A 17131-nucleotide genomic window follows, 5' to 3' on the forward strand; every position below is an offset into this window, starting at 1 on the left:
CATGGATAGGACTGATTCATCCCAACCGACTAGAACTTGAAATTGACACAACCGAATAATAAATGTGCTGAACTTGAGACCAGCCTGATTATAAATCAATTGCTCCCACTCAACAGAAGGCCCGATTGTTGCCCACCGATTGACCTGTGTTTTGAAATGAATGTTCAATTCAATGATTGATTTCACCCAAGAAAAAATTGAATGGTTGATTGATTTAAGCATTAAAATATCTTTGGTGTGATACTTTTATTGATGTATAATATATTCTTGTAGAATAAAAACCTGCCCACTACATTTTACATGAGTTACATAAGGGAGGGAACAATAAAAAACTTTTAATAAAAAGATCAATTTTATTATAAAAAAAGATGAAAACAAAAAAAAGAGTACTAAAACAACCTGAAAACATTAGACACTTCAATAAAACAAGAGAGTATTCTCTCGCCTTTGACGTTGCCATCAGCAGACCACACTCATTAGCACCAAACAAAAGAATGAGCCAAACACTTGGAGACAACAGAATTTACGTCTGCGTTGGACATCTAGACACAACTTCTCTTGCAAGGGCATAGGCCAAACATCTATAGAGGAGTAACCCCTTTTCGTTTACTTCATGATAACAATGAGTGATCTTCCATTCAATTGCTTCAAGGAAACACATGTCCTAAGCACGATAGAAGACTATCGTCCAGACATTATTATTAATTTTTAAAGCATTGACCCTAGGCAACACTGAATTCACACGGAATGGGCACCAAAATGAGAGGCGTTTTCTTGTTGATGGAGAGATTAAAGGACTCCTCCATATTGATGTCTTCAACTGTCATCCCACTGGGAAGTTTCCAATCAAAACTATACAAAAGATTTGCTACTACGGATTCAACAATTGCAAGTCCCATAGTAATTCCAGGACAAATCCTTCGACCAGATGAAAATGGTAAATACTCATAGCTTTTCCCATTCACATCAATTGGATTCTCTATGAATCTCTCTGGGATATACTCATCTGGGTTCTTCCAATATCTTGGATCTCTCTGAACTGCAAAAACATCGACATGGATTCTCGTTTTGTTGGGGATGTCATAACCATCTAACTTACAATCACTCATGGTTTCTCGAGCAAACAATAGAGGGGAAGGTGGGTGCAACCTCAAGTTCTCCTTCAATGTCGCTCTAAAGAAATGGAGGCTTTCGATATCGCTTTCATCGACTTTCCCTTTACTTCCAACATGACTTCTGATTTCATCCTGCACCTTCTTCATCACTCTTGGGTTCCTCGCAAGCTCTGTCATTGCCCACACCATGCTGAGAGCACCCGAGTCCACTGAACCAAGGAATACATCCTGGATCATCCAGATATAAAAAAAATTGAAGAACAATCCTGTTAGAAACAAACGCCAACGAATACAAAGAAAAACAAACACAACTTCACACAACACATGGATTTAACGAGGTTCACACACTGATATGGTTTTCTACGTCTTCGGGCAAAGAAAAAGATGATTCACTAAATTTGAAGAAAAATTACAATGGAGATCTTTCTCAAAATCACCTAAATCGTGGCAAGAAAAATCGCCCAGAAACCCTAACACAAAAAACCCTAATTTTTTTCATTCCCTGTTCAACAAGATGATAGTATATACTCGATCCATTGGGTTGCAGTCGATTGGGTCCTATCGTCCCAACAACTCTGCTACCATTACAGATTTCAGAAAAAATCTCATTCGAATCACCATCAACATATGTCAAAACGAATCATTCTTCAAAACGAGTCAAGAATTGAAGACAAACTTAACAAAGATTTAACTCATAATTAAAGATTGAAAGACATGAGAGATTGGAATTTACTTATTTTTTGGGTAGGTAACACCTGAGTATTTTTTTTTTTTTTGGAAAAAAAAAAAAAAAAAAAAAAAAGAAGCAAAGATAACACAGAAACCAAAGAGGCAAGCCCATAGGGACTTGAACAAGTGAAGAAAGAATATTGCTAAGTATTTAAGGGACTTACCTTGAGTACTCCCTTGATATGTTCTTTGGTGATGGGAACCCTACTGGACTGATCTCTCTGTAATCGGAGCAAGACATCTATGATGTCTTCACGGTCAGGCTTAGGCCTATTAGAATCAAGGTGATCCACAATAGCTTTCTCGAAGAAAGAATTCAAATTATTGAGAGCCCTATCAACCTTTGCAGTGTGTCCTGTAAGCATGTTAATGATCCAACCAAAAGAGGGAAAGAAATCCTCTCCAGAAAAGTTGTTCAAGCAGACCAGAACATCACGAACAGCTTCAGAGAGTTTACCATTATCTAAGTCTCTTCCTTCATATATCTTTCCAAAAGCAGTCCTGCATATCACTTTATCTATAACAGAGGCTAATTTCTCAGAGAGGTCAACAGGAGCTGGAGATACCTTGGTAATGGAATCAACCATACGAGCAATCTCTTCTTCCCTCACAAACAGATAAGACTTGACAGCCTTTGGACAAAGAAGCTCAAGAGCACAAATCTTGCGAATGTCTCTCCACCACTCTCCATAGGGTGTGAAAGAAATATCCTTAAAATTGTAGGAAATCTTTCTTGGGCCTTGAAGGAGAGGTCTACTACACATGTTGACATCTTGGTTCTTTAAGACTTCTTTTGCCATTTCAGGGGTTGTGACAAAAACCACAGGAGTGATACCAAAGTGGAGCAGCATGACCTGACCATATTTCTTGGAGAGCTGGGCTACACTGCGGTGAGGAAGTGAACCAATTTGGTGCAAGTTGCCTATAATGGGAAGGCCAGGTGGGGAAGGAGGAAGCTTGAATCCCTTTCCATTTTTCTTCTTTCCTTTGAGAAGCAGAAGAGGTAGGAGAAGGAAGAACAGAAAGAGAATTGAGAGCAAAGCCATTAATGGGTGTGTTTGGTTGGTAAGAAATGGACAGAAAAGAAAAGGCAAATATTTGAATTCCTGAATCCCTTGTTACTACAGCATGCTTCCGTGGTAAGCCATCCTTCTCCTTTTATAGGCCATCTAAATTATCTCTCTCCTTCATCTTTGGAAGTGGGATTTACTCTTAACTCAGGAACACCACTACACCACATTGTCGATCATTATTTGTGTAGAAATGTCAACAGTGACTTGTGTACAATGTAAGAAAGTCAATTCAATAACCAATAGCATAGCACCACGTCATTGTACAATGTAAGAAAATCAATACAATAACCAGTATGAGTTGGACTTATTTAGTGCCATCCCTAACAAGCCCCCTCAAGGGCACATGAGGTGAACCCACTATAAAGAACCTGAAAACGAGTACGCGGTAAGCCCTTTGTTAAGACATCAACTATTTGATCAATGATTGAAAGATATCGAACCGATAAGCGACAAGAAGAGACCATATTATCCCTAATAAAATGAAAATCAATTCAAAGTGTTTCATGCTCAGATTTGAAGTAAGATACGTCGCACCGACATTATCATAGAGAATGAGTGGGGCTTTGGAAAGAAAAAGCCAAAGTTCAGATAAAAGAGAGTGTAGCCATTACAACCCAGTGGATACAAATCCAACCTCACGGTACTCTGCTTCAATGGAGGACGTTGAAACAGTGCGTTGCTTGTGAGAGCTCCATGAGATCAAATTTGGACCACAGAAAACAACATAGCCAGCTGTGGATTTTCTATAATCAGGGCACCCTGCCCAGTCAGCATCAGATAAGCAGTCAAGATTCCCTCTTTAGAGGATTGACTGAAGAGACCATCAGAAATACTGCCATTTAGATAGCGTAAAATACGCTTCACAGCAGACCAATGAATATCCGCTGGAGAGTGCATGAATTGGGCGACCTTGTTCCCCGCAGAGCTGATGTTTCGACGCGTCATGGTTAAGTATTGTAAGGCACCAACAACACGTCTGTAATCAATTTGATTGAAAATAAAAGAAAAAAAGAAAAATGCATAAACTTATTAGTGTCACTCTTATCATGCACCCATGGTGAATGGATTCCCATTCACTGCGGGTAATCAAGACTCAAAAATGCTGGAGCTGTATCGGGGATATTTTTGAAAGGTTCACAAAAAGGGATTTGTGGACCCTAAGATCAAGCAGTGAACTTCACTGATTGATTGAGGAAAACCTTGTCCTTATCTTATTAAGTTTTTAGTTTCTTTTATACCTATTTATTTATGTATTTACTGATTGAATGAGGAAAACCTTGTCCATTTCAAAAAAGAGAGAGGAAAAAAAAAGGGGAGAGGAAAAGAAATGGGAGGGGGTGAGTGAGAAAATACAACCAAAGTTGAAATATAGGTAATTATAAGTACAACCCAGAGAAGGAGATGCAAGGCCTGATAGAAACTGTACAGCGCACATCAAAAGTTGACTCCAAGATCTAATCTTGGGTTCTAGGGTTCTATAGTTAGCAGTCCAAAGCATCATAGAGTTGTGTTATTTCCATATGTGATAAACCGAAGCACAAAAAACAAGCTAATGCAAGAGTTTCCATGAAGTGGTGGAGGATCCACTTGCTCTCTTTTTTTCGCTAGAAAGTCGTGTGTATTAATTATAAAAAAAGAAAAAGAATATATAGTACATCACAAAGAGGGAGAGCAAAGAAGCTCAGGCCTCTCACAGAAAGAGAAAGGAAATGCACAAACTCCACCTTCGGCATTGCCATCAGCAGTGCAGGACATCCACAAACTCAACCGCCCAAACCAAAAGAAAAATTGACATTCTAGACAAATCTAGAACGGGGACGACCAGAGGCTTCCATATCTAAGTCCATCTTTACCAGCGTAGATCAGGAAGTTACTGGCACAGAGATTTCAAATCGAGCTGCAGATTTTGACAAAAAATCTGCTATTGAGTTCGCTTCACGATAACAGTGGGTTATTTTCCACTCCCTCTCTTCAAGGAAGGATTTGCAATTTGACCACTTTTGACGAGCTATCCACAGAGGTTTCCTCTTAAGAAAAAGTGTAACAACCGTGGCTGAGTCACACTCGATCCATAACTGCTGCACCCCAAGATGCTTAGCAAGTTCAATCCCAATCAAAAGCGCCAAGAACTCCCCCTCAATATTTGATTTAATGCCTAGGAAATTTCTGAAATTAGCAACCACCTCTGCCTTTTCTTTCCTAAGCAAACCACCTGCTCCAGTTTTCCTTGGGTTACCACATGAGCATCCATCCGTATTTAGCTTTAACCAATCAGCCTGAGGAGGGCATCAAAAAATTTCCAATATTTCTCGAGGACTTCCCCTCACCCCTGAAAAGCCCAATCCTATAGCACTCAGCAGATCCAACACTGAGATGGGTGAGCCTGTGAGAATCAGAGATTGAGAGCTTATTTCATTTCACAGAGAGCCAAAACACTGATCAACTGAATGAATAGTGTCATCATACTTTCTGCCGTTCCTCTCCAGCCAGATAAAATATGGAATCAGAATAAAACCAGCCAAACCCCCTTGAAGGAAGTCTTCTTCGCCTGGGCCTTCCACCAAGCAGTCAACCTATCAATCCCGTCAAATATTGGCCAATGTAAACGGAAACAACCACATAATTTCTGCCACAAGGAAATCGCAAAACAACACTCAAAAAAAGAGTGATTCATAGATTTCGCAGTGCGAACACACAAAACACATCGCGAAGGGAGGTGACCCCTCGTTTTTTAACATTGTCATCCATAGGCAATTTATTTTTCATCATTTTCCAGCAAAAGATAGATTGCCTAGGTTGGAGATGAGCTTTCCAAGTCAGGGAGAACCACCCCACCTTAGAGGACTCCCGTCTTACACTTTTCCAAGCTGATTTAATGGTAAACACTCTAGAAGAGGTTGGCCCCTAGTGACACGAGTCCTCCAAGTTAGATAAAACAATATTTTTTTGCTGCTGAAAGATATTATTCATAAAAACTGACTCTACTATGGGAAAGTTCCACTCACCTTGAGATATTAAATCCGAGACTTTGGCTTGCATCGAACCAAGTTGGTCCAAAGGCAAATCTGAAAGGACTTCAATAGAATTACTTCCCAACTAGCTATCCCTCCAAAAATTAATCTTCTGACCATTCCCTACAATCCACTGCTTATGAGACTCCACCCATCGCTAAACCTTCTTGAGGCCTAGCCAAATCGAAGAGGGAATGTGGCTGGTTTTCAACAATCCATCAGGCTTTAAGAAACGAGCAAGAAAAAAGGTGCTCATTAAGGAATTTTCATACTTTATCTGCCATACTAATTTAGCTAAACAGGCAAAATTCACGTCATGCAGCCTTCTGATACCTAAACCGCCCTCCTTCAAAGGTTTACAGGCATCTTCCCACTTCACCACAATCTTCTTACCTATCTCCAAATCACCAGACCAAATGAAATTACGCATCTACTTTTCCACCACTTTGATAGAGCTCCCCGGCCACCAGTAAATCCAAAATTATGGATTGGGATACTAGAAATCACCGACCTCACAAGATCTACCCTACCCACCATAGAGAGAAGCCTCCCTTTCCAACCTGAGAGTATTTTCTTTATTTTATCCAGCAAAGGAAGCAAATGTTCTTTCTTTACTCTCCCTTTAAATAATTCCACTCCCAAATATTTTGTAGGCAGCCTCACCGAGTGGATACCCAAATAGTTGCTTATGAAGTGCTTTCTATGGGGGGCCACACTCCCAAAAAATAAACTACTTTTTTCCAAGATAAATTTTTGGCCAGAGAGAGCCTAATATTTAGCAAGAAAGTTCTAAAGATTTTTCACATACTTTACCGATGCATTAATAAAAATAAAAATATCATCGACAAACGGTAAGTGAGAAGTAGTAGACACACCTCGAGGACCAGGAAGTGGCTTAATCAGCCTGTCACGCACCAACCTCTTAAACCTCTGCACAACACCTCTTCAGCCAAAATAAACAAGATAGGAGATAAGGGGTCACCCTGCCACAACCTCCTACTAACCTCAAAAAATCCCACTGGACCTCCATTCAACAATACTGAGATTCTAGATGAAATCAAAAGATGGTGAATCCAGGAAATCCAAACGTCTGAGAAGCCAAACTTTTCCAGGGTAGCAAATAAGAAGTCCCACGCTAGGGAGTCATAAGCTTTATGAACATCCAGCTTCAAACCCATACCTCCACCCCTAACCGATGCGTGCATTAGGTTTGATAATTCTGAAGCTAAACTCATATTTGCTAAGATGACCTTCCCCTTCTAGAAGGCACCCTGTTCTTCCTAAATCAGCCTAGGCAGCAAGAAAAGAAGCCTTGAAGACATGATTTTTGTTAAGACTTTACAGTAGAAATTTCCCATACAGATTGGCCAGTATCTATCTAAAGAGGAGGCACCCTCCACCTTAGGAATCAAAGAGATAAAACAATTATTTATCCCTTTAGGAAGATACCTTGAGACAAAAAAGCTTTTCATAGCTTTGCAGAAATCACCTTCAATAATCTCCCAACAGTTCCAGAAAAAACTACCTGGAAAACCATCAGGGCCTGGCGAGCTCGTTGGTTCCAGATCCCAAACCGCCTTTTTTATTTCATCCCAACCTGGCACGGCCTCCAAATCTTCCACATCTTCATCCACCAACACCCTTGGAATACACTCCAACAATTCATTGTGAACAGAAATAGGAGAAGCTTCATGAAATTTTTGGAAAAATTCAGATACATAGGAAGCTACACCCTGATGATCAGAGACCCAGGAACCGTCATCCTTTTTCAAAGAAGAAATCTAGTTTTTAGCCCTTCTCAACTTTACTAAAAGATGAATGAGCTTAGAGTTACAGTCACCATTTTTAATCCACTTCAATTTAGCTTTTTCAGACCAAAGTTTTTCTTGGATATGAGTAGCCTTCAATAACATTGTCTTCGCATCAGCTTCTTTGCCAAACAGATCATCAATGTTTGAATTCAACACGTGCACCTCCACAATTTAATAAGATTGATTATCCCCATAAACCCTTAAAATATCCACTAAGACAACTATGGAAGGTTTATTTAATCAATCCTGTTCAGGTCTTGCCACACGTTGGGCTCTGTTCCCAGTAATTTTTTAGTTTTTCTACCATATGAAAAGTCTCCTACGGAAGTCAAGAATATATAGAAGAATTGAAGATTTGAAGGGGATGATTAGGACGAATTGGGGATTATGTGGATAGGTGTACGATCTCAGGTTTGATTCCTTATCTGTGCATCTGCAATTTAAAAAATTCATGAATTAACATACACACATGTGAATGGACATAAAGATAAAGATAGACATGAATTCTTTAAGCCAATAAAAATTGCTATGAAGAGCAAACATGTGAAAAAAATCCCACATGAGGCTATGATACAAGCTCCATTGATGTGTGAATGATCCCACATAGGCTGTTAATTTAATATTTCAGGTACAGACTTTTGAATGGACGTGTAGATAAGGATATAAACATGGGTCCATTAAGTCAATAAAATATCCTGACCCATATCTGCTGCTACTTAAATAAGAGCAAACATGTGAAAAAAAATCCCACAATGAGGCTATGAAACAAATGTGTTAATGATACCACATCAGCTGTTACTTTAATAATTCACAAATTTAAAACGCATTGTGTTCCTCATGAATTTGCTTGTGCCTCCGTTAACCAGACATTAATCCTCACCTTGTCCGATAGTTGAGAACAAAATGATTTAAGAATCCACTAGAGATTATCTAACAATTAAGATAACCACACATTAATCCTCACCTTGTCCGATGGTTGAGAACAAAATGATTTAAGAATCCACTGGAGATTGTTATATGTGAGAATGGGAACAATATTGTTTTGATACATGTTCCACTGAAATGTATTCTTGATTTTAAAATCCTAAAAAAAAAAAACAAAAGACGAAGATATAAAACGGAGGACAAAGGTAAAGGAAGAGAGGGTCTCTACCCACATATCTCTCCTCTATGGTACAGACGTCGATGGGCCCCTTCACAGTGACATCACAAAAACTCGATCCTAAAAAGAAAGTAAGTGAATTTACAAGAACTTTCCTACATGTGTCTTTGGCTTGACAATAGGAGAGGCTTTCAACAGTGACTGTAAAGATGATGGACCAGTAGCTATGCATAAGAGGAAAAGTTTTAGCTGCAAGCATGATTTTAGTTGCAACCATGGTTGCAGTCAAAGAAATGCAATAATTCATTTCCCCTTTGGGTTTATAAATACCCTCTTAAGTTTTGGTATCTTTCAAAATACCCTTGAGATTTCATTTCTTTGGCTATGAGCACGGGTTCCAACTATGTAGCTGCAACTTGGGCAGTAGCTAAGACGAAGAAGATGATCGATCACCATCACCACCTCGACAGCGATGAGGAAAAGGATGAAGAAAGAAGATATTATTATTTTTGCTTGAGGGCCAATAGGATGGAAAAAGATCTTCCTATTTCTAGTCTTTATCCTCACACCATCATAATTGTAGAAACACAACCCTAAAACGATGCAGAAGATAAAAAAAACAAGAACAAGCAATGCACATAGATTTACAAGGTTCGGCAAAATTACCTACATCCTCGATGAGACAAGATCCTGCTTCACTATCAATGGAGAATAGGGTTACAACGCTCGTCCCTCATATCTCTCAGTATTGTTTGCATTATAGAGAAAGAACTCTCGCTGCAAATATATAACGAAAAACCCTAATCCAGAAAGTACACAACTACTATATTAAACTGCCGTCCTGCCTATCAGGGTGTTGCACCAGTACTCCCTGGATTAAACTGTGATGAAATATAAAACATCGTATACCAACAATAATGAGATTCATTCAATTGATATATGTACTATACCAATACGACATAAATTAAAAAAATTTCATGGAATCGTGTGATGGAGATATGACTTTTGTCCCGAACCAACAAATTGTTATCTTAACAAAAAATTGGTAACTTTACTTGTTTATCCAATCCCAGATTTACAAATTTCCAGAGAAAATATCAATCACTTCTAATGTATTGATGTGAATATATTGAATCTCACTACTTTGTTGAGTCGGTTCTTATTAATATCCAAAGCAAAGCATATATTCTTCTTTTGAAAAGCAGTTGGAATTCTTAAACCAGTAGGTTAGTATGTTTACACCTTTTTCCCTTTTTGGTTTTCTTTGCTTTTCTAGAAAAAAGTAACACATTCAAAAGTAAAGATGGCTTTGTTAATCCTCTATTATTGGGTGTAACTCTTATTAATTGTCTTAATTAACAACAAATCCACCCAGCCCATTGATTGTGTTATCTACAAATTTCGAGAACAGATCCTTTTTTGGACCATGACCACCTGCAACAGTCTCACACCATCCAAGAGATCATAATCCAGGAGAGAATCCGGAAACAAAATTTCCGTGTTAAATCTGAAATTTTTTCTATAAAAAAAGTCTGACATTTGTTGAGCATCCTGAGTCAGCTGTACAAACTTTTGAGGAGAATAAGAGCATCTCCACCATATCAAATCAGAAGGAAATAAGCTCACTTTAAGCATTACTCTGCCGACCATGCAATAATAAAGCTGTAAAGAAGAAATTCCAATCTACCAAAGCTTATTTCATTTTTGTATATATACTTGTTGTAATGAAGAGAGATGGAAATTAAAGTGTGTTTAGTATACAGGAGATTGGTGACTACCACAACAGTTTAAGAACTCAGTTTTGCAGTTCTGTTCCAAAATGCCCAAGTCAGATACAAAGCCAGAAGAGATTAAGAATCAACCTCCACCAGGTTTCACACACAAACATAAAAACACATTCTGGTGGTATTTTTGCTGTTTTATTGTGTTTTTTTCATTTTGGTTCATTGGGTATGACTTGTTTTTACAGGATATCCAAATGAAAACCAGACTAGTCCTGGTGGGAAATGCTGCCCTAGATCAAAAAAGAAAGGTGATAGAGGCTTCATTGAAGGATGGTAAATTTTTTATCCTTCCTATCATTGCATTCTGATCATCATTTCTGTCCTTTCCGAAGGTGACCCTTTCGAAAAAATCATGAGATCCTTATACTCTGCTGATGGCCATACCAAAGGTGGAGTTTTAAGGGTTTTTTTTTTTTTTCTCTCGGATATGCACCAATGTCAATCCTGTACATCCTATTATTTTTTTAACTTAATATATTCTTTGCTGACTTATAGCAAAAAAAAAATGACTCTGCTTGATTTGTGATCACTGATCACACTTCGCATCTTTAGAATTTTGATAATTTATGTTTTAAGTCCATCGGTCCTTGCATATTTCTCTAACTGTTTTGTGTTGATCTATTGGCCCTGCAGCCTCTTTGCTCTGTGTTGCTGTTGGCTTTGTGAATCTTGCTTCTGATGGAACTTATTGGATGGTTACAACAGGTGTAATCAAACTATATTAGTATTTTTATATTAATCTGTTCCCAATCGTGTATCTTTTCCAGTAACATTTTCTTGCCAAATGTGTTCTTGGCTCTAAAAATTCTCTTCTTGCATATGGATTGTTATTGATGTCTAATTTTTTACAAGTTTCCTGTGTAATAAAACTGTATTACTAATTTCATATTCATCTCTCCTACCTCTCTTTTTTTTGTGTGTGTGTGTGGGGGGGGGGGGGGGGGTTAAGTCTCCTAACTCTCTCTTGTTTTATGATCTAAGAGAATTGAATCAATTGAGGGCCACCTATCAAAATGTGGTCCAAGTAGTGATATAGTGCCTTGATAGAGTGAATTAGTATTGTGTTCATGTAAAGCATTATCAATTGGGAATTATCTACTATTTTCTGTGTGATATTTTAATTGAACAACTCGGGGAAGATAAGACTCGCATGAATTCCGAGTGGAACCACTGTTTCAAAAATTGGATTAGGATCAGATGAATCAGCCGAATCAAATTGAAGTTGATTGTGATTGATCTCAATTCTGACTATTTTGGAGCGATCGATTCTAGGATTTTTGAGATCAGATTGCTGGCTTTTCAGATATGAGGGGCAATTCTAGGGTTTTCAGACCGATTCCAGCCTAGATTAGAATTGGCAGGCCAGATTCAAATATAAATCTGTGTTCTTGTTCGGCATACCCATAGTTAATAAGTATGCGTATTATTGCCGTATCCAAACGTATGATTAAGAAAAACCAAAAAATAGAAGTTTATTATTATTATTATTATTATTACTATTATTATTAGTATTTTACATTTTCCATTGATAACATTGTGGACAAATCAGGTTTTGACTAGGAAAACTAGGCCAAGTTTGGTCAAAAGATTAGAAACCTGGTTAAGAGTCATGGAGACTTGACTTGTATTAAAAAATGACAAGACTCAAACCAAATCATACTGAGTTATTCAAGACTCATTTGTTTTGCCCGAGTCACAACAAAATTGCCAATTCTTGTAAAAAATTTGAGTCAGCATTTCTGAAGAGTTTCAAAATAAAATATACTCCAGTGATATTAAATGTTCAATGTCCGAGGTCTTATGTATTGAATCTAGTGACCATTGAGTATATACATTTAAATTTTAATATAAAAAACATGATTCATGACCATGACACCTCCAAGTCGGATCTTATCACTTTCATCCAAGAGACAATGAATGATGGGCTTCGTAAAAAAATTTGAAAAGCAAACACTTTTATTTTGTCTTGTCTCATTTATTTGGATTACTTGAGAAAGACTAGTATGGAAATAAGAAGAGAAAATTTGACATGACTCGCCTGGTTTTTGTGACTCGCTCCAACTCACTAGGTTTTGAAGAGAATGAGTCAAGACACAAAACCCGATTTTCCAACAATGACTGATACAAAAAAAATCTATGTATTTTATGAAACCATGTATTAAAACACTTATGATAAATGTTAAAAGATTAATTGGTTGATAAAAGGCCCTAACCATGGATTTAGTGCATGGTATTGGAATGGATATTGGCCATCTCAAAAACTGATATGGTATCAAAATGGATTTATATTGGATCACCCGTATCTGAAAGATATATCCCTGATTTTCTTAAAAAAAAAATTTTTATGACCTTTTTAACCCTGGTCCGTACTGTTCAATTGATATAGTATTGACCAGGTTTTGTGACTGGAGACATACCAAATCAATATGGATTGCCAGATCTAATACCATACTTAGAACCATGCCCCCAACACACTCTCTTTTCTCTTTGAACCCTACTCCAACATCGGAGGACAGTTATTCTCGTCTAAATCACTACTTTAGGAAGGCATCAATGACAACGCTGCAGAATTCTGAGGCTACGAATAATGAAGGGAGACGACATAAATGATGATCAATAGAAATTAGAATTAGGGATTAAATGGAGGTCATGACAAAATAGACCCTACAACAAGAAGAGAAAAGTTCCCTAGAATCTCAGAATTCAGCTACAAGAACATCATGGTGAAAGTGAAAGAGGAAACACAGAATCCGAGAATCAAAAATCACAAGAAGAGCCAGAATATAAGCAGCGTGCATGGTTGCACTTAGGTCTGCATTGACTTCCATGCTTCTTNAAATATCGAGAACAGAAGCAAGAGTGGGTGCAGCTGAGAGGCAGGCCCAGTTGAAGGAGGCCAGGGCCCGAGACGCCCAGTAGAAGCAGCCGAAGGGCAAGAAAAGAGGGGCTTCGACTTCCCAGGCCCTCCCAAGGAAGAATCCTAGATCTGAACGTCCTACGGTTGAGGCAGTTCAAGCGCTCGAGGCCCCAATCCGTGGTGAATCTCTTCAGAGGGCCTCTTCCCCTTGTGCTGACTTTCGAAGTCCGAGCGGCAGTCATCCTCGGGCCGAAGTTGGGTTCATCCCTCGGTGGTCCATTAACGAGGGTGAGACACTGACCATCCGACTGGTTGCCCGAGAGCTCGTCCAGAAGGAGAGCCTACCAGGAGATGTGGCTGAGGCCCAAAGCCAAGGGATCAAGGCAATGATAACAAGCACTTGCGTGTTTATGGCAGCGGTAATCTTCGGTCTCTAGCCTCCAGAATTTTTTTATTTTATTTTATTTTATTTTTATTTTTTGTTGATCTCTCAGGCTCAGAACCAGGTCGGCCAACTGACTATCCGGGCCGAAGCCCTGGCCAGGGACCTCGAGGAGTCCGATTGTGAAAAGTCAACCCTCAACAAGGAGCGCACAGTCCTCCTTGAGAAAGTGGAGCATCTGGAGGTCGACATCCTCTGCGCACAATAGGAGAGCGATCAGAAGCTCTGAGAGCTAGAGGAGCAGATGGTCACGAAGTTGAAGGAGGCCGAAACCTGAGCCATCGAGAGCTACAAGTCCTCTTACGACTTTTGGGTGTTGGTAAAGCATGCCATTGCCCCCGGATTCATCATGGGTGCCACCAATGTTCGAGACTGGGTCCTCGAACATCATCCCGAGGTGTCCTTCAAGGGGAGTGGTCTTATCTTCGAGGACACCGATGCAGCTCCTACCGCCACTGATTTAGCAGATGGTGAGGACAGCGGCAGTGAGGGAGAGGGGGCCCATGCTTCTCGTGAGGTCCCTCTTACTCTTGGGAGAGGAGACTCTGATGCAGACGTTGCCGACAATGCCAGGGGCGAGGCCATCCCTCCAGTAGACGCTCCATGAGGCCCCTTTGTAACTAAGCCTTTTTTCTTTTTGTAATCTTATCTTTCGGACTTCATGTAATTTTGGCCTTTGGGCTTCATGTAATTTTGGCCTTCGGGCTTTGTGAATGAAATGCTCCCTTTTTTATGTTTTCCTGACTTGCACCCTTTTTTTTTTTTTGGAAATCCCTAAGATCGATTCCGAATCCGACGGGATTTTCCAGATCTTTGGCCTACAGGTCATGTATGAAGGTCAAATCTCTCGGTCTTCTTTTTTTACAATCCTGAAAATCGATACTGAATCCGATGAGGTGATTCTGCTTTTTGGCCTATGGGTGGAGGCATAGAGGCCGAAGCTCTTATTTGAATGGGTGGGAGCTACCTTTTTCCCAAGTTTCGGTCCTATTGAGCCATTGGTCCGATGGTGGGGGAATAAAGGCCACAAACCTCTGTTGTCTTTTGCCACCATAGGTGTTTCCTTCACAACACCTACCAGTTGTCGGCTCCCAATCGAGACTGTGACTTTCGGTCCGGACTACTCAGCCTTCGCCTGAGCACCCTACCAGGGTTGTGACCTTCGGTAAGGTCTACTCGGCCTTCGCCTGAGTCTTATATTTGTAACCATCAGGAAGCGATAGCCATGAGCCAGCTCATATATTTACGAGATGAAAATCCTTCGAAGTGTTTTGGATGGAGAGTTACAACTTTGAAGTGTTTAGGAAAAAATTACGAAATGTAAACGTAAATGTAAATGTTCTATTGGTAGAATTTTCTTAAGTTCTTCCAGTTCCATGATCGGGGTACCTTTTCTCTCCTCGTAGTCTCCAGGTGATAGGACCCTGGTCGTATTATCCTCGAGAATCTGTACGGACTTTCCCAATTTGGAGCTAGCTTTCCTTGATGTCTCGGATCTGATATTTATGCCCTTCTGAGGATGAGGTCACCCATTCTGAACTCGTTCTTTCGAACTTTGGAGTTGTAGTGCCTCGTAACCCTCTGGTGGTAGGCGGTGATCCTTTCTTGCAAGGTGCCTCTGACTTCGGTCAAAAGGTCTAAATTAGCTCAGAGTCCTTTGTCATTTTCTTCTTCATTATAGTACTGAATCCGGTGGGTTACGGCTCCTACCTCCACCGGGACTACAACTTCGGTGCCGTAAGTTAAAATGAAGGGCGTTTCTCCAGTGGCTAACCTCTCGATTGTGCGATAAGCCTAGAGGATGTTGTACAACTCTTCTACCCATAACCCTTTGGCATCATCCAACCTCTTCTTTATTCCTTAGAGCAGGGTACGGTTGGTTACCTCTGTCAATCTGTTGGTCGATGGATAACCGACGAATGTTTTCCTATGGTCAATGCCGAGGGCATCACAAAATAAGCCAAGAGTCGGGTTGGCGAACTGAGTTCCATTGTCTGTTACCACCGACCAAGGGATTCCGAATCGATAGACTACCGCCCTCTGAAGAAGTCCCTTTTATTCTTTTCGGATATCATCACCAGTGCTTCAACCTCTGCCCATTTCGTGAAGTAGTCTACCGCCACCCAGGATGTCCATTCCCCACATGGCGAACGGTATTGGGCTTGATAGGGATGAGAGCTCAGTAGAATGCTGCCTGGTGATGGGGGTGAACATCTGACACTTAATGCACTTCCTGATGAACGATTCCACGTCCTTCCTCTTTGTCGGCCAGAACAGGCCCTGCCTCAGCATTTTATGGGCCAAGGCTTTGGCTCCCAGGTGCTGGCTGCATATCCCCTCATGCACTTCTAGGAGTGCGTACTCACCATCGACAGGGTTCAGGCACTTGAGGTACGGTGTGGTGAACCCTATTTTGTACAGCATCTCGTCCTTCAAAAGGAAGCGTGCAGACCGCATTCGTACCTTCCTTGCCTTATCCTTATTCTCAGGGAGTGTTCCTTCCTTCAGGTATTCGACTATGGCATCCATCCAGCTAGGGCCGTATTCGCCTACAGATAATACCTCCCGGGGTTCTTCGGTGCTTAGATGAGATAATACTTCAAAGTACACCGATCACCCAAGGTCTATGAAGTCAGATGTGGCCAATTGTGATAGAGTGTCTGCACTGGCATTCTCCGTCCACGACACCTGCCTTACCTCGAACTCCTTGACGGCTATTGCTTTCTCTCGTACCATCTTCAAGTATTCGACCATCCTTTGTTCCTTGGCTTCATAGTCCCCATTCACCTGTCCACCATGAGCTGAGAGTCACTGTGCACTACCAACTCCTCTACCATCAAGGGCCACGCCAGATTTATTCCGGCTATTAGGGCTTCGTACTCAGCTTCATTGTTGGAGGCATTGAAGTCGAACCGTATTGGGTAATCGATTTTGAATCCTTCAGGGCTAACAAGTATGATCCCAACATTGCTTCCCGCACTGTTGGATGCACCATCCATATAGAATGCCCAAGTCTTTTTAGCCCTAGCCTCGACAGACTCCTAGGGTTTATCTGGGAGTGTCGTCTCGGCTATGAAGTCCACTAGAGCCTGTGCTTTTATTATGGTTCTTGGCTTGTACTGGATGTCGAATTCTCCCAAATCTATAACCCAGTTTACTAGGCGGCCGAACATATCCAGCTTCTATAGTATCTTCTTTAATAGTTGG

General features: G+C 40.3%; 1 protein-coding gene across 1 annotated transcript; it reads right to left on the reverse strand.

Annotated features, from left to right (window-relative positions):
* Positions 1-333: 333 nt before the first annotated feature.
* LOC122091136 (cytochrome P450 71B37-like) lies at positions 334-3011 on the reverse strand. The gene is made up of 2 exons (XM_042660975.1): positions 2009-3011; positions 334-1343 (listed from the first exon to the last, which is right to left on the reverse strand). The coding sequence occupies exons 1-2, from the start codon at positions 2888-2890 to the stop codon at positions 723-725; spliced, it is 1503 nt and encodes a 500-aa protein (XP_042516909.1). The 5' UTR covers positions 2891-3011; the 3' UTR covers positions 334-722.
* Positions 3012-17131: the final 14120 nt, after the last annotated feature.

Source organism: Macadamia integrifolia, chromosome 10 (assembly GCF_013358625.1).
Source record: "Macadamia integrifolia cultivar HAES 741 chromosome 10, SCU_Mint_v3, whole genome shotgun sequence".
In the NCBI taxonomy this organism is placed as follows: domain Eukaryota; kingdom Viridiplantae; phylum Streptophyta; class Magnoliopsida; order Proteales; family Proteaceae; genus Macadamia; species Macadamia integrifolia.